This window comes from Orycteropus afer, unplaced genomic scaffold, assembly GCF_000298275.1.
Source record: "Orycteropus afer afer isolate SDZICR_OR568_19922 unplaced genomic scaffold, OryAfe1.0 scaffold00015, whole genome shotgun sequence".
Lineage (NCBI taxonomy): Eukaryota > Metazoa > Chordata > Mammalia > Tubulidentata > Orycteropodidae > Orycteropus > Orycteropus afer.
This window is the reverse complement of record NW_006921602.1, coordinates 10,807,016-10,829,322: the sequence shown is the minus strand read 5'-3', so window position 1 is coordinate 10,829,322 and position 22,307 is coordinate 10,807,016. Positions and strand designations below refer to the sequence as shown.

At 45.7% G+C, this 22,307-nt stretch overlaps 1 protein-coding gene across 1 annotated transcript in view; it reads right to left on the bottom strand.

The window, feature by feature from the left end:
- Positions 1 to 22,299, bottom strand: part of IGDCC4 (immunoglobulin superfamily DCC subclass member 4) — a 45,122-nt gene extending 22,823 nt beyond the window's left edge. The window contains exons 1-3 of the mRNA XM_007957686.1: positions 22,230 to 22,299; positions 5,350 to 5,700; positions 4,187 to 4,328 (exon numbers count right to left, since the gene is read on the bottom strand). Of these exons, the coding sequence (XP_007955877.1) occupies positions 4,187 to 4,328; positions 5,350 to 5,700; positions 22,230 to 22,299 (563 nt within the window). The remainder of the gene's footprint in view (positions 1 to 4,186; positions 4,329 to 5,349; positions 5,701 to 22,229) is intronic.
- Between the last annotated feature and the right edge of the window lie 8 nt (positions 22,300 to 22,307).

The window sequence follows — 22,307 nt, the reverse complement described above, 5'->3', positions numbered from 1 at the left end:
GTTAGTTCCATGTTTCTTAAAAGTGTGACTGAATGGTGATAACAAAACAGTTTCATGTGGATTCATGTACACATTTTTTTTTTTTTATTCCAGTGCTTATGTGTTTATTTGTATGGCTACCTTCTATTTATGGCATGTGTTGGTGGTTTTCCATTGACTGCAGTGAGATAATGTTCCCTTTTAATATGTGTTAAAGTTATGAAGGAGTGAGTTGATTTAAAGAAAAGAATTTAAAAAAAAAGAAAAAGAAAAGTATTAAGCAAGTGATTATATAAATGGTATAAGGGTGGCCAAAAAGATGAAGATGTTTGCGAATGCCTTGAATTTGGGAAATGTTGATTTCATCAATTACTGGTTCCCATGGAAGAAAAATTATGCCCTATTACAAATTAGCATAGGAGCTCTGGTAGCATAGTGAACTCCTAAGGCATTTGACTGTTAACCAGAAGGCTGGCGATTCAAACCCACCAGCCACTCCTTGGAAGGAAGGTTGGACAATCTACTTCCGTAGTGATACCGCCTCGGTAACCCACAGAGGGGTCGCTATGAGACGGGTCTGACTCAAGGGCACATAACAACGACAACAACAAAAGATCAGCATAAGTACAAGGAAATCGCTTCAGGATCTAGTCTTCACCATCAGTTCCAAAAATATTTACATCCACTCTGCCAGAGTGTGTTTATTAACTGCACATGTGAGTACCCTACACTAAGGCATATGGTCTCTTTCAAACCACTGGGCTGAGTTTATGAATAGCATATTTGTACATGTACTATATCTGGGCATGTGTAAAAATACATACCTTGGGCATAGTCAAGTTGCTGTTGTAGGCATTTCTTTATTCCCCCACACAATGTGCTGGGACATGTGAACCTGGTTATTTATAGATGAGGATCACTTTTCAGAGGACTTGGGGGCAAACACTCCAGAGCCCAGGAACTGGCAGCACTAGCTTCCTGGGATGTCACCCAAACTAGATGTTGGGGACAAGGTCTGATCCCCGCTGATTTGCTGAATGACTTTGGGGAAGTCACTTCTCTGTCCTGAACCACAGTTGGACTGCTTTACTAGCAGCAGGAACTTCTTCAGATCCTGTGGCTTCCCTGCCCCAAACACCAAGTCATACCTTCAAAAGCCTTAGGGTCACACACACACACACACACACATCCATACACACACATACCCCTCAGGAGTAAATGGGCCTCAGTACTGGTTATGTGACCTGGGGCAAGTTACTTTCATTTCTGATCCGCAGTTTCCTCATTTAATACAAATAATAGTATCTCCCATATCCATATGTACAGACCTGGAAAGATGTTCATTACATATTGTTGTTGTTGTTGTTATGTGCCATTGAGTTGGTCCCGACTCACAGCGACCCTTCCTTGGGTTTCAGAGGCAGTATCACTATGGAAGTAGGTTGCCCAACCTCCCTTCCTAGGAGTGGCTGGTGGGTTTGAACTGCCAGCCTTCTGATTAGCAGTCAAGTGCCTTAGGCACTATGCTACCAGAGCTCCTGTCAAGTGTCTTGTTGTTGTTGTTATGTGCTGTGGAGTCGGACCTGACTCATAGCAACCCCTCCTTGGGTTTCCAAGGCAGTATCACTATGGAAGTAGATTGCCCCATCTTCCTTCTGAGGAGTGGCTGGTGGGTTTGAACCGCCAGCCTTCTGGTCAGCAGTCAAGTGTTTTAGGCACTACGCTACCAGAGCTCCCATCAAGTGTCTTAGGCACTATATATTAAGTGTGAAAAAAAAAAAAATGCAGACCAATATAATCCCATATTGTTTTTTTTTTTTTTAAAGATGATTTAACAAAAAAACAGTAGGTACAGTATGATCCAAGTTTTAAAAGAGAATAGTTACAGCAAATATAGGAAAAAAGTCTGAAAGGACAAATGTCAAAACTAATAGTGGTTTTGTATGGGTAGTAGGATAATGGGTAATTTTTGTTTCTTTTTGTTTATCTGCATTTTAAAAACATATCTGCTAGGAAGACAACCTAAGAGAAAATAGAGGAGAAATATGAAAAAAATTTAAAAAAAACCTACCTTGAAGGATGATGGGAAAGATTAACTGAGAAAACATATGTAAAAAGCTTCGCCCAGGGTAAACTCATTAAGTGGTGGCTATTGTGACTTTTAACACGGGGAAATTTTTCTGCTACCTCCCACCCTTTCTGGGTTGCCAGGAGTAGGCTCTCACTTGTTTCTTGCCCAGTTCATTTGTTTTGGGTTCATGCAACTCCCAGGAGGCACCTAACAACAGTGGCTCCTGCATTTACAAAGCCACAGAATTTAAAACTTCACAGCTCGAAGGGCTCAGGCAGCATTTCTCAAGGGTCACTCTCTAGAATGCTCATTCATGGGAAGGCCTTCTGTTTTAAAAGGGGTTCATGGACAAATGAGTCTAAGAAGCACTTGGTAAAACAAATCCTTCTTAAGGACTTGCTAACTCCAAGTTATAGGCCAAGACTTTATTTGATCATAGAATGCTTTTTTCAAGAAGCATTGTATGGGATGAATATTCTACAAAGAACTTGACTTAAATCCAACCCTTCATTTTATAGGCTGGGTGAGAAGTGACATGTTGAGGGACTATGGGGCTAACTGGTCACCAAAGTCAAGAGCATCTCTTATGTCTTGACTTCTTGCTCTTCTTCTTCCCTCACAACTATCACAGGGATGTGTTCAGTGACTTTCCTTTAAGTTTCTCCTACATGTCCCACTTCCATCTAAACAGGGGAAAAAGATGACCCGGGACAACTCAATACAGTCATGAGAAGGTTAGTCCAGTCCTAGGAGAGGGGAATCTGGAAAACAGCATTTCTGAACCTTTGGAACCCCACCTCCACCCAGGAGGGAAGGAAAGCAAGCAAGCTGCGAATTAAGCTAGAGAGATGCAGGGAAAGGATTTCAGGGCCCAAGGGCAAGACCCTTGAGACACATTTCCAAAGATACAAGAATCCATGGGGCAATGACCCAGTCATGAGACCAACACAGAGACCATAGATGCAAATCAACAGTGAATGGTCACAACAAATGCATATCTGGTTCCCAAAATAGGGATCAAGTCTGAGGTTTGGCTTCTGCTTTTCTTCTACCCCAGAAACTCCACACTGGGATGGCTCTGCCTACCACTGATTTTGAGAGGAGAGAGGAGGATGAGACAGGAAGGACTTCCATAATCCATTTGTCAGCTGGCTGCTCTCTACTGAATGGGACCGTAACAAGAAGAGTAGCACTGCATCCAGGATGGAAGCATTGAGCTGGTCCCACACTCTCTGTGACTCCAGGGACAATGAAATGAAATGCTGCCCAGCCTATCCCCATGATTGGTGGCAGACTAGATCATTGTGATCCATCAAGGTTTCATTGGCTGGTTCTCAGAAGTAGATCACCAGGCCTTTCTTCCCAGTCTTAGTCTGGAAGCCTCACTGAAACCTGTTCAGCACCATAGCAACACATAACCAAAAAGCAAACCAAACCCACTGCCACTGAGTCAATTCTGACTCACAGTGGCTCCCACTGAGTTTCCAAAGCAGTAAATCTTTATGGAACTAGATTGCCAGGTCTTCCTTCCATGGAGGGGCTGGTGGGTTTGAACCACCAGTCTTCTAGTTAGCAGCCAAATGCCTTAGGCACTTGCCATCAGAGCTCCTTTAGCAACACATCAGCCTCTGTCAAATCAAACCTGGTTTCCTGCACAGAAGGTGAGAATTCTACCACAGAACCACCACTCTCCACTCCTCACCCCGCTGGAACCTCTGGAGGAATATTTAAAAGGGAAAACCCTCCCAGAAGCCTTGGGGCCCTGAACAAACAAGGAATATTCTGCCAGTGACTCACCATGTGGCCTTGGATAAATCATAGCTCCTCTCTGGTCCCCAGTTTCCTTCTCAATAAAGCAAGTGATTGGCTTAGACATGCTCTGAAGGACCCCACCACTAGTCCCCATCTAGGCGCCAAAGCTTGGTGGGCGGCTTTCCTCTCAGGGAGCAGAAAATTTCTTGTCTAACATATCTCTGGGACCAGAAATGAGCGGGTGTCAGGCAGTGGTTGGCTCCCAAGCTGGTTTGGGCAAATGGAGTTACTTGGATTATTGGACCCCAGTTCCTGAGCACATCTCAGAAACCCCTCTGATCTTCCCACCAGGACCCAACCCACACTCCCCTTTAGGGCACTCACCGAGGCTCCTTGGGCACTGTCACCTGGTCCTTCTCCCAAGTAATGACTGGTGCTGGCAGCCCTTCAATGTGGCACTCAAACCGAGCTGTCCCATTCTCTTCCACTGTCTGAGACTCCGGGTGCAGAGAGAAGCCTGCGAGTGCTGGGGATGAGGACAGTGAGACACAGGCAGGGACAGGAGAGGAGCAGAGAGAAAAAGAGTAGAGGCAGCAAAACACACACACACACAGAGACAGAAACACAGAGCAACAGACACAAAGTGAGCAAATTCAGACCATAAGGACACACGCAGTTGGAGAGAGGTGGCCGAAGGGATAAGAAGCAGGGATTTCTGGTCAGATGCTGAGAACAGAAGAAATTCCAAAATCCCCCTGCCAAATATCACTGTAACGGTCAGACTACAGTAAGATAAATATTTCTCCTGGCCTGAAAATTATTTCATAGAGATCTGTGCCTCCTGACAGTTACCCAAGGAAGGGGCTGGAGTGTGGGGCTTAACTCCACATAGTCCATCTGTAAAGAATGGCTTTGTGGAAACATCTGATGTCCTCTAACTTCATGATGGGGGAGAATCACCATTAGCAGCAGACCGAGGCTGATTCCTACGAGGAGGTGGAGGTCAGATATACCTCCATCCTCCAACCTGGGTAGGGGTGGGGAGCTCCCCACAAGGAGGCTCCGACACCCTTACTAACCTCTCTGGCAGGCTTCCTGGAAGAGAGCACAGCTCCAGACTCTAGGCCCCAAAAGTAAAGCACAGGAGGAGGAACGAAGGAGTGGAGAAGAAGTGGGAAGATAATGGGATACTGAATGTTGTTGTTATGTGCCGTCGAGTCAGACCTGACTCATAGCGACCCCTCCTTGGGTTTCCAAGGCAGTATCACTACAGAAGTAGATTGCCCAACCTTCCTTCTGAGGAATGCTGGTGGGTTTGAACCTCTAGCCTTCTGGTTAGCAGTCAAGTGCCTTAGGCACCATGCTACCAGAGCTCCTTGGGATAATGAATAGGGAGGGAAATTCCAGGAAAGGACCCACTGATCAGGATGGGAGGCAGGAAAAAGGGAAGTGGACTCAAGAAACAAATGTTCGTGTAGGTAACTAACTGTGGTTCCAATTTCCACACCCCAGCTCTCCAGTCCCAGACCTCAGACGCAGGCACTTACTGGCAAGCTTGACCACAGCAGCCTGGCTGGCCACCACTCCAAGGGGGCCATGGGCCAGGCAGGAATAGCTGCCCTCAATGATGCCTGAGGCCCCAGTGGTCACCTCATCACTTCCATCAAGTGTTGGTGACTGGGACAGCCACAGGGAGCCATTGGGCAGCAAGTGCAGGGGCTGGTGCTCAGGCAGGGAGGCCCCATCCTTGCTCCAGGTCACACTAGTGGGGGGTCCAGCAGTGGCAGTCCCCAGATTACAGTCCAGCACCACAGCCTGTCCTGGGCCCAGGATCACTTGTAGCGGCCCTGCTCCACAGCTCAGCTCCACAGTTGTCTCCTGGGCCAATGTCAGCTCCCCTGCATGGAGGAGGAAGCATGGCCCATCAGGTGTGTCCTCTCACTGCCGAGTCTCCAGTTCCTGACTTACCCACCCCCACATGGGGCTGAGGCCAACTGTGGAGAAAGATCTGGGTCTGAATCTTGGCTCTGCCGCTTACTATAACTATGATGTTGGGCAAACTGTTGCTCCTCTCTGCACCCCTCTTGCTGCTGTTCCATTTCCTCATCCATAAAAAGATTCAAAGCAACATTATTCATAATAGCCACATAGTGGAAATAATTCAAGGGTGATGGTTAATTTTGTGTCAACTTGGCTAGGCTACGATTCTCAGTTGTTTGGCAGATACTAGACTGGGTGTTGTTCCATAATGTAATGTAATTACCTTCCATGATGTGATCTGATGTGATCAGCCAATCAACTGAAAGGGGGTGGTTCCTTGTGTGTGTGTGGGGGTGGCCTCCAGAATATAAATGGATGTCTGGCAGGGATTGCTTGCTCTCTCTCTCTCTCTTTGGGCCCAGTGATCTTCTCGTCACCTGACCCGAGAAATTTCTGGGTTGCTGCTTGACCTGCATATTTTGGATTCACCAGTCTCCCACCATCTTGTGAGCCAGCAGATGTCTAGAACCTGCCATCAGACCTATGGATTTGAGACTTGCCAGCCCCTATGATTGCATGAACCATTTTCTTGAAATCCCTATCTATCTATCTATCTATCTATCTATCTATCTATGTCTCACTGGTTTTGCTACTCTAGAGACCCCAAACTAAGACACCAAGTGTCCACCAACTGATGAATGGATGAACAAAATGTGATATACCCCATACAAAGGAGTATTATTCAGTCATACAAAGGAATAAAGCTGTGATACATACTACAACATGGATGAACCTTAAAAACAAGCCAAGTGAAAGAAGTCAGTAGCAACAGACCATGTATTGTATGATTCCATTGATATTAAATATCTAGAATAGGCAAATCCATGGAAACAAAAAGTAGATTAGTGGTTGCTGGGGGAAGGTGGTAATTGTGAGTTACTGCTAATGGATGTCATGTTTCTTTTTGTGGTAATAAAAATATTCTGGAATGGTGTTGTTTTCCTGACTTCCTTTTCAGAGTTCTCTTCATTAAAGTAAAGGAATCCAACTGATTTTTGTAGATCTTGTACCCTGCCACTTCACTGAATCTTTCAATTAGGTCCAGTAATTTTTCCTGCCGAGTCCTTGGGATTTTCTATGTATAGGATCATACACAGAAAAGGAAATCAGGAAAACAATACCATTTACAATAACCACCCAAAAGATGAAGTACTTAGGAATAAATCCAAGCAGAGACACAAAAGACCCATACAAAGAAAACTACAAAACACTACTATAAGAAACCAAAAGTTGTTGTGGTGGTGGTTGTTGGGTGCTGTTGAGTTGTTTACAACTCATAGTGACTCTATGCGCAGCAGAACAAAACATTGCCCAGTCTTGTGCCAGCCTCATGATCCTTGCTATATCTGAGTCCATCGTTGCAGTCACTGTGTCAATTCATCTCGTTGAGGGCCTTCCCCTTCTTCATTGACCCTCCACTTTACCAAGCATGATATCCTTCTCCAGAGAATGGTCCCTTCTGACAACATGACCAAAGTAGATGAGATGAAGTCTGGCCATTCTCGCTTCCAAGGAACATTCCGGCTGTACTTCTTCCAGGACAGATCTGTTAGTCCTTTTAGCAGTCCATGGTACTCTTAACATTCTTCTCCAACACCACAACTCAAAAGCATCAACTCTTCTTTGGTCTTCCTTATTCATTGTCCAGCTCTCACATGCATAAGAGGTGATTGAAAATATCATGGCTTGGGTTAGGCACACCTTAATCTTCAAGGAGACATCTTTGCTCCATATCACTTGAAAGAGGTCTTTTGCAGCAGATTTTCCCAATGCAATATGTCGTCTGATGTCTTGACTGCTACTTCCTTTGGTGTTGACTGTACAACCAAGTAATATGAAGTCCTTGGCGACTTTAATCTTTTCTCCATCCACCGTGAAGCTGTCTAACAGTGGACCAGTTGTGAGGATTTTTGTTTTCTTTACATTGAGGTATAATCCATACTGCAGACTGTAGTCTTTAATTTTCATCAATAAGTGCTTCAAGTCATCCTCACTTTTAGGAAGCAAAGTTGCATCATACGTGAATCACAAGTTGTTAATGAGTCTTCCTCCAATCTTGATGCCATGTCCTTCTTCACATCATCCAGCTTCTCAGATTATTTGCTCAGCATACAAAATGAATATGGTGAAAAGATACAACCCTGACACACTCCCTTCTTGATTTTGAACTATACAGTATCCTCTTGTTCTGTTCAAATGTAAGCCTCCTGATCTATGTACAGGTTCCTCATGAGTACAATCAAGTGTTCTGGAATTCCCATTCTTCTCAATGTTATCCATAATTTGGTATGATCCACATAATGCTTTTGCATAGTCAATAAAATGTAAGTAAATATCAAGTATTCTTGGCATTCAGCTAAGATCCAGCTGACATCAGCAATGGCATCCCTGGTTCCACGTCCTCTTCTGAATCTAGCTTGCTTTTCTGGAAGCTCTCTGTCAATATACTGCTGCAACTGGTTTTGAATTATCTTCAGTAAGATTTTACTTGCATGTGATTTTAATGATACTGTTTGATAAATTCCACATTCTGTGGGATCACCTCTCTTTGGAATGGGCACAAATATGTATCTCTTCCAATCAGGTGGCCAGGTAGCTGTCTTTCCAAATCTTTTGGCAGAGCCAAGTGAATGCCTCCAGCAGGGCATCCGTTTGTTGAAACATCTCAGTGGGTTTTCCGTCAATTCCTGGAGCCTTGTTCTTCACCACTTCCTTCAGTACAGTTTCTACTTGATCATATGCCACCTCCTGAAATGGATGAACATCGACCAATTCTTTTTGGTACAGTGACTCTGTGTATTCCTTCCATCTTCTTTTGATGCTTCCTGCATCATTCAATAGTTTTCCCATAGAATCTTTCAATATTGCAACTCGAGGCTTAAATTTTTTCCTCAATTTTTTCAGCTTGAGAAATGCTGAGCATGTTTTTCCCTTTTGGTTTTCCAAACTGCAGGTCTTTGCTCATTTCATGATAGTAATTAAAAAGAGACCTACATAAATGGTAAAATATACCATGGTCATGGATAAAAAGACTTAACATCATGAAAATGTCAACACATCCCAAGTAATCCACAGATACAATGCAATCCTGATCCAGATTCCATCATCATTCTTTTTTTAAAATGACATATTATTTATTGTATGTTGTTATGATTTATTATGGCCAATAAATATCATCCTTATCATTATATCCCTCCAGAATTTTCCATATATCTTTTTTTAATAATAATAAAAAATATTGTGATTCAGTTGAAAGTTCACAGAACAAATTCATTTACCATACAGCAGTTCATACATCTTTTATTTTATGACATTGACTGCAATTTCCCACAGTGTAATAGCTCTCCATCATTATTCTTTAAAGAAATAGAAAAACTAATCACCAATTTGCCACGGAATAGAAAGAGACCCTGGATAAGTAAAGCACTACTAAAGGAGCTCTGGTGGCGTAGAGCCTAGGGCACTTGACTGTTAACCAAAAGGCTGGCAGTTCAAACCCACTAGCCACTCCTTGGAAGGAAGGTTGGGCAATCTACTTCCGTAGTGATACTGCCTCACAAACCCAAGGAGGGGTCACTATGAGTCAGGTCTGACTTGATGGCACATAACAACAACAAAAGAAGACAAAGGAGGGAGCCTCACACTTCCTGATCTTAAAAGCTATTACATGGCCACAGTAGTCAAAACAGCCTGGTACAGGTACAACAAGAGACATTAGACATTAGACCAATGGAATAGAATTGAGAATCCAGAAATGAATTCATCTACCTTGGACAGCTGATCTTTGGCAAAGGGCCAAAACTCATTAAATGGGAAGAGATAATTTCTTTCACAAACGGTGTTGGCAAAACTGGATATCCTTTTGCAGAAAAATGAAACCCATATCTCATACCATACACAAAAATGAACTCAAGATGGATCAAAGACCATCTAAAACTACAAAAATCCTCAAAGAAAAAATAGGGACAAACTTGTTGTTGTTGTTATGTGCCGTCGAGTTGGACCCAGATCATAGCAACCCTTCCTTGGGTTTCCAAGGCAGTATCGCTACAGAAGTAGATTGCCCAACCTTCCTTCCAAGAAGTGGCTGGTGGGTTTGAACTGCCAGCCTTCTGGTTAGCAGTCAAGTGCCTTAGGCACTACACTACCAGAGTTCCTAGGGACAAACTTAATTTTTAGGAGGTCCCAGTAATTTATTTTGTCTTCTGGTGTCTGTGCGTTTTTATTTATGTTTGATAGTATATTTGTGCCTTATATTAGGGCTGCTCCTAGGAACAAACTTAGCAGCCCTCATATACGGCATAAATATACTATCAAACATAAATAAAAATGCACAGATACCAGAAGACGAAATAAATTACTGGGACCTCCTAAAAATTAGAGACTTATGCGCATCAAAAGATTTCACCAAAAGAGTGAAAAGAGAACTCACAGACTGGGAAAAAATTTTTAGCAACAACACCTAGGACGAGGGATTGATCTCTAAAATTTACAGAAAACTTCAATACCTCAACAATAAAAAGGCAAATAATCCAATTAGAAAATGGGCAGAGGAGTTCAGAAGAAAAGATAACCTAAGAAACAGAAGTTCCTCCAAGTGTATTGTGCTTTCAAGGAATTTAACATGAATTCAACAAAACAAGCTCAATTATGAGTTGATGTAACACCACCATCAGAAAAAAATAAAAAACACTTTAAAAAAAAAAAAACAGATTGCAGAGTAAAGGAAACAACTTGATAAATATAACACTACCATAGAACAGGAGCTCTGGTAGCCTAGTGCCTAAAGCACTTGACTGCTAACCAGAAGGCTGGTGGTTCAAACTCATCAGCCACTCCTTGGAAGGAAGATGAGGCAATCTATTTCCATAGTGATACTGCCTCAGAAACCCAAGGAGGGGTCGCTATGAGTCGGGTCTGACTCGACGGCACATAACAACAACACAACAACAACAACACACAACAAAATAAATTAGAAACAGCAAGAAACATAGTTGAAAACAGAATTGGTAACAGAAGAAAAGGCTTGAGATGAATAAAGGATTTAAACAACAAAGATTAAAACATTATTTAGACTTTGAAAACCTTACGCTCAATGAAAGTCAATCACAAAAGGACAATTAGTATATTGTCTCACTTATATGAAATAACAAGAATAGACAAACTTATAAAGACCAAAGTTTATTAGCAGTTACCAGGAGTGAGGGTGGGGGTTAATCTTTTTTTGTAATCTTTAAAAAACAAATAAACTTGGATTTTCAATGAAAAAAAAAAAAAGAAGGGCAGAGAACAAGAACAAACACTTCACCAAAGAAGACATTCAGGCAGCCAATAAACATACGAAGAAATGCTCAAGATCTTAGCTATCAGAGAGATGCAAATCAAAACAACAGTGAGATATCATCTCACTCCAGCATTAATAGCAATGTTAAAAAAAAAACAACAGAAAACAACAAATGCTGGTGAGGGTATGGAGAGACTAGAACCCTCATACACTGCTGGTGGGACTGTAAAATGATGCAACCATGGTGAAAAATGGTCCGGCACTTCCTTAAAAAGCTGGAAATAGAAATGCCATTTGATCCAGCAACCCCACTACTGGGTATATACTTAGAGAAATAAAAGCTATGACACGAACAGATATGCACACCCATGTTCATCAGAGCACTATTCACAATAGCAAAAAGATGGAAACAAACAAATGCTCATCAACAGGTGAATGGATAACCAAACTATGGAACATACACACAACAAAATACTGTACGATGTTAAAGAAAAATGAAAAATCTGTGAAACATAACATAGGTGAACCTTGGGGACATGGTGCTTAGTGAAATTATCTAATCACAAAAGAACAAATATTGCATGAGACCACTATTGTAAAAAGTTAAGAAAAAATTTATATACAAAAAGAAATATTCTCTGATGGTTATCAGGAGTGGGAAGGGAAGGGAAGGGAAGGAAAACCATTAACTAGAGGATAGACACATTAACTTGGGTAAAGGGGAAAGGAATATATAATACAGGGGATATCTGTTTCATAGATTACTTGTTAAATAAAAATTATAAAAAGAATATGTTCTGGATTAGAAAGTAATGATGGTTGCACAACCTTGTGAATACACAAAACAAAAAACAAACCCAGGAATGATTGGTCCTTCCAGTTGCATCTCCCAGAAGTGGACCTGCTGCCTCCTTGTGCTCACTATGAAAGCTCAATGGTTCGAAGTTCCTTCGTGTCCTTTAACCTGACTCCTTGCTTCAAGGCAGAATGACAGATCTGTGAGTGAGTCAGGAACACAGGTGAGAACAGTGGCCAATTCTCACTACATGGCAGGTCTGGGCAGACAGAATCATCTGGGGACATGCAGAAACCACAGAGATGAGGGAATCAGGAGACCCTCAGTTCTAGACCCAGCTTTGTCACAGGCTAGCTGAGTGATCTTGGGCCAGTCACCTCCCATTCTGAGCCTCAGTTTACTTCACTGTAGTGGGTGATCTCTGAGAGTCTATGATTTTATGATTCAGTGGCCTTGACATACCCATTCCTGGGTAAGTATATAACACCTTCTAGTGCCTAACAACAACAGTGCCTAAGGCATTTGACTGCTAATCATAAGGCTGGTGGTTCAAACCCACCAGCCACTCCTCGAAAGGAAGATGGGGCAATCTACTTCCATAGTGATACTGCCTTGGAAACCCAAGGAGGGGTCACTATGAGTCAGATCGGACTCAAAGGCAGTGAATTTGTTTTGGTTTTTTTTTTGAGACACACATACACTTTAACCTATAGATACAACTTTCCACACCTGAGCACATGCAACTCAGTCTCTGCCATACTCATCAACAGTTGGACACACATATGTCGATGCTTAGAACCCCTGCAAGTCAGCACATCTCCAGGTACCCTTCCCAATACTCCCAAGGAGGAGTAAGAATGAAAAAGAAGTCCTGACTGGCCAAGACGAGGAGACTAGGGCCCAGGCCAGGGCCCTAGCACTGTAGTGGAAAGGATGAACAGACAGACAGGGCTTGGACAGGTCCTCTGCTTTTCCAGTCCTTCAGAAAGGATCTACTCCGTACCACTTGCTGCACAGCTGGGCTCAGCATTACTACTGAGGGCAGGGAGAATGGAGCCCTAGCACTCACCTGAGTTGCCATTCTAATTGTAGTCACAACACTGCAGGCTATGTGCTGAGGTGGAAAAGCATTTGACCTTGAGGCAGAAGATCAAAGTTCTAGACTTGCTCCACCTACTAGCTGTGTAATAAGTCACTTCACTTCTCTAGGCCTCAGTTTCCACAAGTGTAAAATGGTGATGATCTTACCTAGCTTGTGAGTATTAAACAAGACATATGTCAGATTCCAGCCCAGAGCCAGTGACATCATTCAAGATTGAGCTCATTCTTTAAAGGTACTTCATAAACTGTAAAACCAACCCCACTGCCATCTAGTTGATTCTGACTCATAGCGACCCCCACTGGATTTCCAAGATGGTAAATCTTTATAGAAGTAGATTGCTTCATCTTCCTCCCACAGAGTGGCTGGTGGGTTTGAACCACCAACCTTCTAGTTAGACTGTGCCTTCAGAGCTCCTTATAAATTGTAAAGAGCTGTAGAAATGTAATTGCTGATCTTAACATCTAGTCCCTTTGACCTCTCAGGTTCTAAATTCCATGATTCACACATAGGATGAGGGGGAAGCAAGGCCTGACTCTCAGCCCAGTGGCTTCCAATTGCCCTAATCCAGCCACTGAGCAGTAGGTTTGGGTTTCAGGAGAGAGAAGCCCCACACAATATGAATCCCAGAGCCCTACGGTGGCCTCCCTGCCCCCCAAAGCATGTCCGGGGCTTGGAAAATCCCCTGCCGTGATGAACAAACAATGTGAACAGTTGGGCCTGAGCAGCTGCTGGGTATGTCAGCAGCCCAGGCTCTGGCGAGCAGGATGGCGGCCAGAGGGGCCTGCGGCTGGCTGGGGAGTCCAGAGGAGGCTCTGATTCCCTTCCTGAATATTCATGGAGCAGCAGATGTCTGGCTTCCCCACCTCTGAGGAACCCCGCAAGGCGGAACAGGGAAATGGGGATACAGACGCAGGAAGAACCAGGGTTCCCCTCCGAGAGCAACAGGGCTATGTCAGGAGCCCAGGATGGCCTATTATAGTTTGGAAAGCCTGAGACCGTTCATTTTACAGATGGGGAAGTTGAGGCCCAGAGGTAGGATGGGGGGATCTCATTTCTCTCTCTGGAGAAACTACCCCTTCTTTAACCTTCTGAGATAAACTAGCATTAGGAGACAATTGCCCCCAAATTACAGGTCTCTCTGCCTCAATGCACATCCCAGCTTCTATGCCCAGGAGATGCATCCTTTGGAGTTCAGCTCAGATGCCAGCTCCTCTGAGAAGTGGCCCCTGCCTTCCCTAGATGGAGTTTTTGAGTCTCACATCCTGTAGCAACTTGGAGGTTCCTTCTCTTTTCTTCTTGCCTAGACAGACAACAGGGTGTGATGTGACAAGCTCAGGCCTAGAATGAGTCCTGGGTCAATCGTATAACTAGGGGAGTGTGTGTGTGTGTGTGTGTGGGGGGGAGCTACAGACAGCAACAAGTGATACTGTCAGAGTGGGTGACGACACCAAAATGACTGTCTATAAAATTTTTATTCAGTGTTTCAGCAGAAATTTATTATTTTTTATTAAAATACCCCTGTAGCTTCTTATAACAATAACTTTTTTTTTAGTAAGCCCAGCATACATGTATCAATATATCTACAAGACTAAAACTCTATGCTAATTTATTTTTTGAACCTTCTAAGGAGCTCCTCGCTATGAGTCGGGCGACTCAACGGCAAACAACAACAACAACAACAAGGAGCTCCTCAGAGCTGTCATTATTACCCAATTACAATGACGCTTCAAATCACGTGGTTTCCTCTGCAGCCCCTTCAAGCACAGGCTGTTTTTTCCTTGCTGTGGGTGTTTTTATAGTTGCGGATTCTGTCAAATTTCCCGGTGTTTTAGGTACAATATTGTGGTAATTAGTATTTGTGAACCGATATCAATAACTTTTTTGAGACTGAAGTAGTAATTAAAAGAAACCAAATGAAACCAAACCCACTGCCATCTAGTCAATACCAACTCATAGAGACCCTATAGGACAGAGGAGAACTGCTCCCTAGGGTTCCCAAGGCTGTAAGTCTTCACGGAAAAAGACCGCCTCATCTTTCTCCTGAGGAGCAGCTAGCTGATGGGTTCAAACTGCCAACCTTTTGTTTAGCAGCCAAATGCCTTTACCACTGCACCACCAGAAAAAAAGAAAAGAAGCAGAAACATCAAAAAAGACTTCCATTCAGTTACTAACAATGTAATTCAATGTAGATTTTACAAAACAATTTTGTTGTTAGTATTTATATAATCTAAGAAATACCATATTTAAGCATTTTACAACTATATTTATCACATAGTATTCTAAGATTAAAATTGGTAATAAACATTACAAAGGATTCTGTATGGTCTTATGTGGAAGGAGGTCCAGTAGAGGGTGATACCATGAGTTACCACCCTGAGTGACACCAGCTATCAATCCGAGTGATGTCTTGGGTTCTAGGTCCAGTCATGTGTTGTATGACCTCGGGTTGGTCATCTCCTCCTCTCAACATCAGTTTCCCCAATGTGTGAAAGGAGGATTTGCCAGACTTCTGAAACATTTTCCCTAAAATTCTTTTTTTTTTTTAATTTTTATTGTGATTTGGGTGAAAGTTTACGGAGCGAATTCATTTTCCATACAGCAGTTCATACACACTTTGTCTTATGATATTGACTGCAATTTCCCACAATGCAACAGCTCTCCTCCCACTTCCTCCCCATAGTTACCTCTTTCCTGTATCCTTCCGTCCATGCACTCGTGGCCCCTGAGCTGTCTCCCTGTGCATACACAGCCCTTCTCTTCTCCCATGATTGATCTCTCCAACGAGTGTATCTACCTAATGTAAATCAATGTTCACCTCATATGCCTGCCTTTTGTTTGGCTGGAAGCCACAGGACTGGGTTCAATTCCAGACCTGAAGGGCAGCTAGGGGCCATAGTCTCAGTGGTTCCACCAGGCTCTATCAGAACAGCAAAACTGGTCCCTTTTTAAATTCTCTTAACGGCAAAGGAGGACATACTCATGAGGCTTCACTGACTCTCCGAAATGTTATTTTCAAACTTCTGGCATATTTTGCATTCTGCTCGATAACATAACAATGTTTGTTTTAATATAAACATGGTCCCTACACCATCAAATCTTCTCATAAAAGTGATGCCTTGGGAAGTGAGCCTTGTTTGTCCAGTGTTTTTGTGACCTGCCACCCTTAGCTCACTGCTGTGGCAGACCCCCATAGTCTCTTGCAGGAGCATGTCTTAGATACCCCTCTCACAAGTAGGGTGGACATAGTGCTCAGCGGACCCTTGCTGCCCACCAGCTTTCTGCCTCACTCTCCCACAGTCCTTTTTCCTCAGCCTCTTTAGGGAGACCCTGTCCGAGATGTAGTTTCTACACAGGGAGCCGCAGGGCCATCTCTCAATCTCCATTCTTTGACAGATTATTTTACCCACTTACAGGATAAATTAGATTTTATGAGGCCAACTAGAACCCAGACAGAAAGAAGATTTGCTGCTGAGCCTAAGGGCCAGCTCAATGCTGTTTCATGGGATTAGTGGGGCCCTGGTGTGCACTGGAGCCTCCAGCTCCTTTTTTCAGTGAGCTATTAGGAAGGGGACATGTGGGTGGGGGAGGGGAACAAGGCCAAAGTGTCTCATTCATTCAGCTAAGAATGTGTCACAAACATCAATGCCTTGTCACTTCTGAGTTTTGGGGCCCTACAGATTAACAACTTGTTTTCAAACTGAGGAGCAATTCTCCATCACCACTCTCTCGTCTCAGACGACACAAAGTCAGTTTCTTCCAGCAACCTCCTTCCCTGCCCCCCAGCTTGGCTACCTTCCTTACCACATACTAAGCCCCTCCCACCAACAGCTGGAGGAGAGTTTGGGACGGTTGCCTGGGACACAGAGAAGGCCTCAACCCTCCCTTCATCTGCAACCCTGAGGAGACAGGCCCAGCCAACTTGATGGCAAAGCCAAACTCAGCCTGACCTGGGCCCTGCCTTCCTTCAGCGACCCTCTGCCCCACCACACCAAACCACTTTCAGTGCTATGAAAGCACAGGGCTGCTTCATACATTTCTCTTGTGCTCCCTCTGTCTAGAATAGCTGTATCCCTCTCTAATTTTGACACTCCTCCTTTTTTCCACCTCAGAGGACCCGGGGCACTAGATAGTTACAATTACCACTCTACAGTTTTGATTTGCCTTTCTCCTCAACTAAGTAATAACTTCTTGGGATTGTGTCTTAGTCACTTTTCTAAATCCCCAGTGCCTAGAACAGTGCCTGGCACATTGTACATGTTGCTGTCGAGTCGATACTGATACATGGTAATCCCAAGCATTACGGAGTAGAATGTTCCATGGGGTTTTTTGGCTGCAACCTTTACAGAAGCAGAACTTCCATGTCACTTCTGGGTGGGTTTGAGCCACCAACCTTTAGGTTAATAGTTGCATGTAAACCATGCCACCCAGTGACCTTTGGCACATAGGAGGTGCTCAATAAATACTCCCTGAGTGGCTGAGTAGACAGATATTCAGAGACAAACTCAAAGAGGTAAGACATAGACTCATTCATGTTCTCCAAGCCTCAGTTTCCTTATCTGTAAAAATAATAGTAACTCCCTTCAAGGCTAGGCATGATGGGCATAAAAAAAAAAAAAAGCTTCACTGACTTCAACTCAATTCTGATTCACAGTGACTCCCAATGGGTTTTCAAGGCTGGAAATCTTTATGGAAACAGACTGCCTCATCTTTCTTCCATGGAGTGGCTGGTGGGTTCAAAGCACTGACATTTTGGCCAGTGGCCTAATGCCTTAACCACTGCACCACCAGAGCTCCTTGATGGGCATAATATATGTGGAATATGCCTTGCACACAACATGGCACCTAACAGATGCTCACAAAGCAAAGACAGAGCAGCAATCTCACACTGAAAGGAATTCTGTACTTAACGCTGGGTGTTCTCCACCTTACCTGCTCACCAGCTGTGTGGCTCATATAATGAAGAATGCCTTTTTTCATGGCCTACCTGCCTCCCTGTACACTAGGTTCACTCTCCAAAGATTAGTCCTCCAAACTAGGGAACAAGGCAATGAACTACTTAACCATTCTGGAGTCTCAGGTCTGTACCAGTGTCCCTGCTACCTGAGATAACTTACTGATCCTCTGGTTCCCTGGCCCCAAAAGACCCAAACCAAAAAAGAAAAAAAATAACCCAAACTCTCTGCCGTCGATTCCAATTTATAGCAACCCCCCATTGGGTTTCCAAACTCATAAATCTTTATGGAAGCAGATTGCCTCATCATTCTTCTGAGGAGCGGCTGGTGGGTTCGAACCACTGACCTTTTGGTTAGCAGCCAAATGCCTTAACCACTACACCACCAGAGCCCCTCCAACAGTGCCACAACCCCCAAATCCAGAAGATTCCTCGGCTCAGCAATGAGGGAGTAGTAGCTAGCAGCCGGGCTGGCCTAGAAGATAAAGATTCAATTTCTTTGCATGGTGAGCCCGGCATATCCTCTTTAATTTTCCTTCCTCCTCATCTCCCATCACTCCTGTCCTCCCCCTCAGAACTGCTCTTACTCCTCCCGCAGAAGGGCTGGGAGCCCCAGGCCCGCCTGGCAATGACATCTGTTCTGCATCTGGAATTCTGCGTCAAGTCTGGTTGCTGTACCTCAGAGACAGTGGGAGCTGAACAGGAGGAGGCGGTGGGGGTGAGTGGAGGATGGTCGATTCCAGAACCCAGACAGACCAACGAAGGGGGCCAGGCTCAAAGCTGGTAACATCTCACTGGCAGGGGTATGCAGAGAAGGTGGACTTGGGTATGTATCTACGAAATCCCAGGAAAGGGTGACTTCTCCAACCTGGCAATGTAGCCAGGTGACCTGGGTCTAGCCCTAGCTCAGTCCCTATTTGTGCAACTTTGGGAAGCCATTTCCCTCTTACTGACTCAGTTTTCTCATCTGTAAAATGGGGTCAAGCTAAAATAATTTCTAAATTCCTTTCAGTGCTGGCATCAAGGATGCTGTAATTCTGAGCTCACTTAACTTGAAAGAGGTACTTTTAAGAGAAATGAAAGGAAATGCTAATTTACATGTACATGTGTGATTAATTGGACCATGAAAGCACATCAGGATCTATAAAGGTTTAGATAATACCTGGATAAGATTCACCATTAAGGGGAATCACAGTGTTTGACCCAGTTCCTGACTTCAGAAACAGGGTCAGAAAGGACCACCCCAACTGAGTGAGACCCATCTCAGAGTATCTGGGCTAAGAACTGGGCAAAGGGCATTCCCTGGTGAGAAGAAAGCAGTTCTCAGGTTCTTAGATCCCTTTGGTTTCTCACCTCTGGCTTCCCAACCACCCAAATTCTGACTTGGGTAGACGGGAGAGTTACACTTGCATGTGGTGAAAACGAAGAACTCAGCTTTCTACCTTCCCAGACAGGAGTCCCATTCTCATAAAATATCTCCTCACTTACCAATCCCTGACTCGATAGCAGACAAGCATAGCCTGGCACTATCCTCACGCCACCCTCAGCCCTTTGTTCTGACCCATGTAGATGTTGCCAAAGCCTCTCATTATTTTTTTACTACCCTCTCTCTCACCCCCTACCGATTCAGTCTATCCTCAAGTCCTACTGGTTCTACTCCCTAAATGTCTCCAGAATCCAACCGTTCTGACCACCCGGACTGCCACTACACTAGTTGCTACCATCCTCTCTTCTGGATCACTATCACAGCCTTCCAAGGAGCTGGAGCTTCCTGCCTCCACCCCTGCCCAATTGATTCTCCACACTGGCTAAAGCCAAGTTGATGCAAAGCTAATCTTAAAACTTGCCAGTGGCTTATGGGGGTTCTTAGGCCAGAAATCATAGTGGGGCTTATAAGGTCCTTCATGAGTTGGGTCCAGTCCCCCTCTTCAGCCTCTCCTCTTGGTACTCCACTGCTCTTGTCCCACCCTTCCACCACCTGCCACACACCCACCTCTTTACTCTGAACTCCAGCCAGGCTTAGTTTCTTTCAGGTTTAGATTAAGTCACCTCTGAGCATTTGCACATGTCATTCTCTCTGAAAAACGTTTCCCTTCACCGTTCACTCTTCTGCAGGGCTCTCTCTTCACATTTAGTTCTATTATTCATCACTTCCTCCAGGAAGCCTTTCCAGACCTCCTCACACAGGTTTAGGAGCCCTTCCTCCCAGCATCTTTCACAGCATGGCAGAGTACTTGTTTACCTGTCAGAAAGCAAATCTCCTCCGCCACCAGACAGAAAGCTTTGTACCAGGGACCATGTCTGCCTCCTTATTTGCTATATTCCAGGCACCAAGCACATGCTAGCCTATAAAAGGTGCTCAGTAAATATTTGTTGAATGAATGAATGACCGCCATCTAGATCACAGGGCTATTCAGAGCTCTACAGGAGTGCCCCAGGGCTTGCTGCTGTTTATCACACACATAGGGAGTGGGACTGAGAGAGAGCAGAGTGGTTGCTTTAGCCACTCACTTTGCAACCAAGCCGAGCCTCAGCTGGGGCCCAGCCCCTGTGCGGTGCACTCCGTAGCTGAGAGAGGCCAAGTCTAGAAATCAGGGAAGCTAAGCCCCTTGCCTGAGGCCTCAGAGGTACAGGAGAAAGCGCGGGTGCGGTTCCTAGCCCAGATCCCTCTTTGCTGGACCCAGACTAAGCTCATCCCAGCAGCTCTTGGCGGAGTGAGAGGGGCAAAACTATTCATTAATCCCAGCCTTCCAGGAGGACAGACTCCCCTCTGACACTTCCCCGCCCCTTTCACTTGACAAACCCTGGACTCCCACTTTTCTGCCCAGTCACCCCGACCCTGCCCCTAGGCAGCTTCCCGCAGCGGACGAAAGCCAAGTCAAAGGTCAGGACTGGAAAGGGGCGTGTCAGTGCTGGGGGAGAAGGGGTCCGAGCAGTTCGAGGCACTTTCTCACACACAATTTGGGTTTCCCGGAGATGGGCCTGGGGCTGGCCGAGCTGAGCTCCTTCCCCCACCACCCTCCCACCCTCCCTCCCACGTGGCCTGGCTGAGTCTCTCTGGAAAGCCGCAGCAGCTGGAGAGAAATCCCCCTCCCCACCCCCACCTCCAAGTCCCTCCCCGATTCGCCCCGGACACATCCTCAGCTCCCCCCTCGGCCGGGGAAGGCCAGAAGGAGGCGAACAAAGCGGGCAGCCCATCCCCCTCCCCAGCCCCACCACCTACTCTCCCCTTGGGCCGCCCCCCAAACACACACCGGACTGAAATCGAGAGGACTAGGGGTGGAAGAAGGAGACCGGGACAAACACACACTTGGGGACTTTGTCTCCCCGTCCCCAGCCCTTCTTTCAGCTGGACAACTCCAACCCTTTCCCCCCATTCACTCCGCACTGGGGTGGGGACTGGAGGAGGCCTTGTTGACCTCGTCCATGCTTCACTGAACCGCCCGTGGATGGTGGGGCAGGAGTGACACGTGTCCCATCCTGAGAGCAAGCGCTGGACGCGTCCACGAAAGCACCTGGTTTTCTGCCCCCTCCCCCCCAGACCACTCCTGGCCGCGAATTTGGGGATCAGATCTCCCCTGCCCCAACTAGCCCCAGGGACCACACCCACTGGGCAAAGTTGAGTGTTGTTTTATCACCCCACCACCACCACACACACTCAGTTCAGAATCTCCCGCCCTGTTTCCCCACCACGGGCAAGGACACTCCCCAAAAGCCAAGGCCAAATACTAGCTCAGCCCCAGAAACACAATTACACACGCACCCGACACAAATGGAGGTGTAGACACACCCCTCCACACCCCTTCTCTTTCTCAACATACACCGGAGAGACGGTGGGCAGAGCTTGACCCATGCAAGCCAGCAACCCCATAGCCACAGCCCGGCCGATGCCACGCTGTGACCGTGGCACGCACTGCGGACACGTACGCCCGCAGGAGTCCCCCCCCCCCACCGCTCTCTCTCTCTTACACTTACACACACACACACACTCGCTCACTCCAGACTCCGCAAACCAAGGACACACACACACCCTCTGCGGACAACATGCCGCAAACGCCCCCGGCCGCAACTCGCACACCCCCATGCCCATGCATCCCAGGCACCAGGACTCGCAACCCTCGCCCCACGGCCCCCGCGCTCACTCGGTACCCAGGACTCCCGCCAGCCCCACAGCCCAGCGCAGCCGCGGGTGCGGGCGCACGCACACGCACACGCCTCAGAGGCTCGCGCCACTGCCGCGGCGCCCGCCCTTACCGCGCGCGGCTAGCAGGCAGAAGGTCAGCGCGATGAGTCCGCGGCCGGGGCCAGCGTCCCCCTGCGCCATGGGGCTGG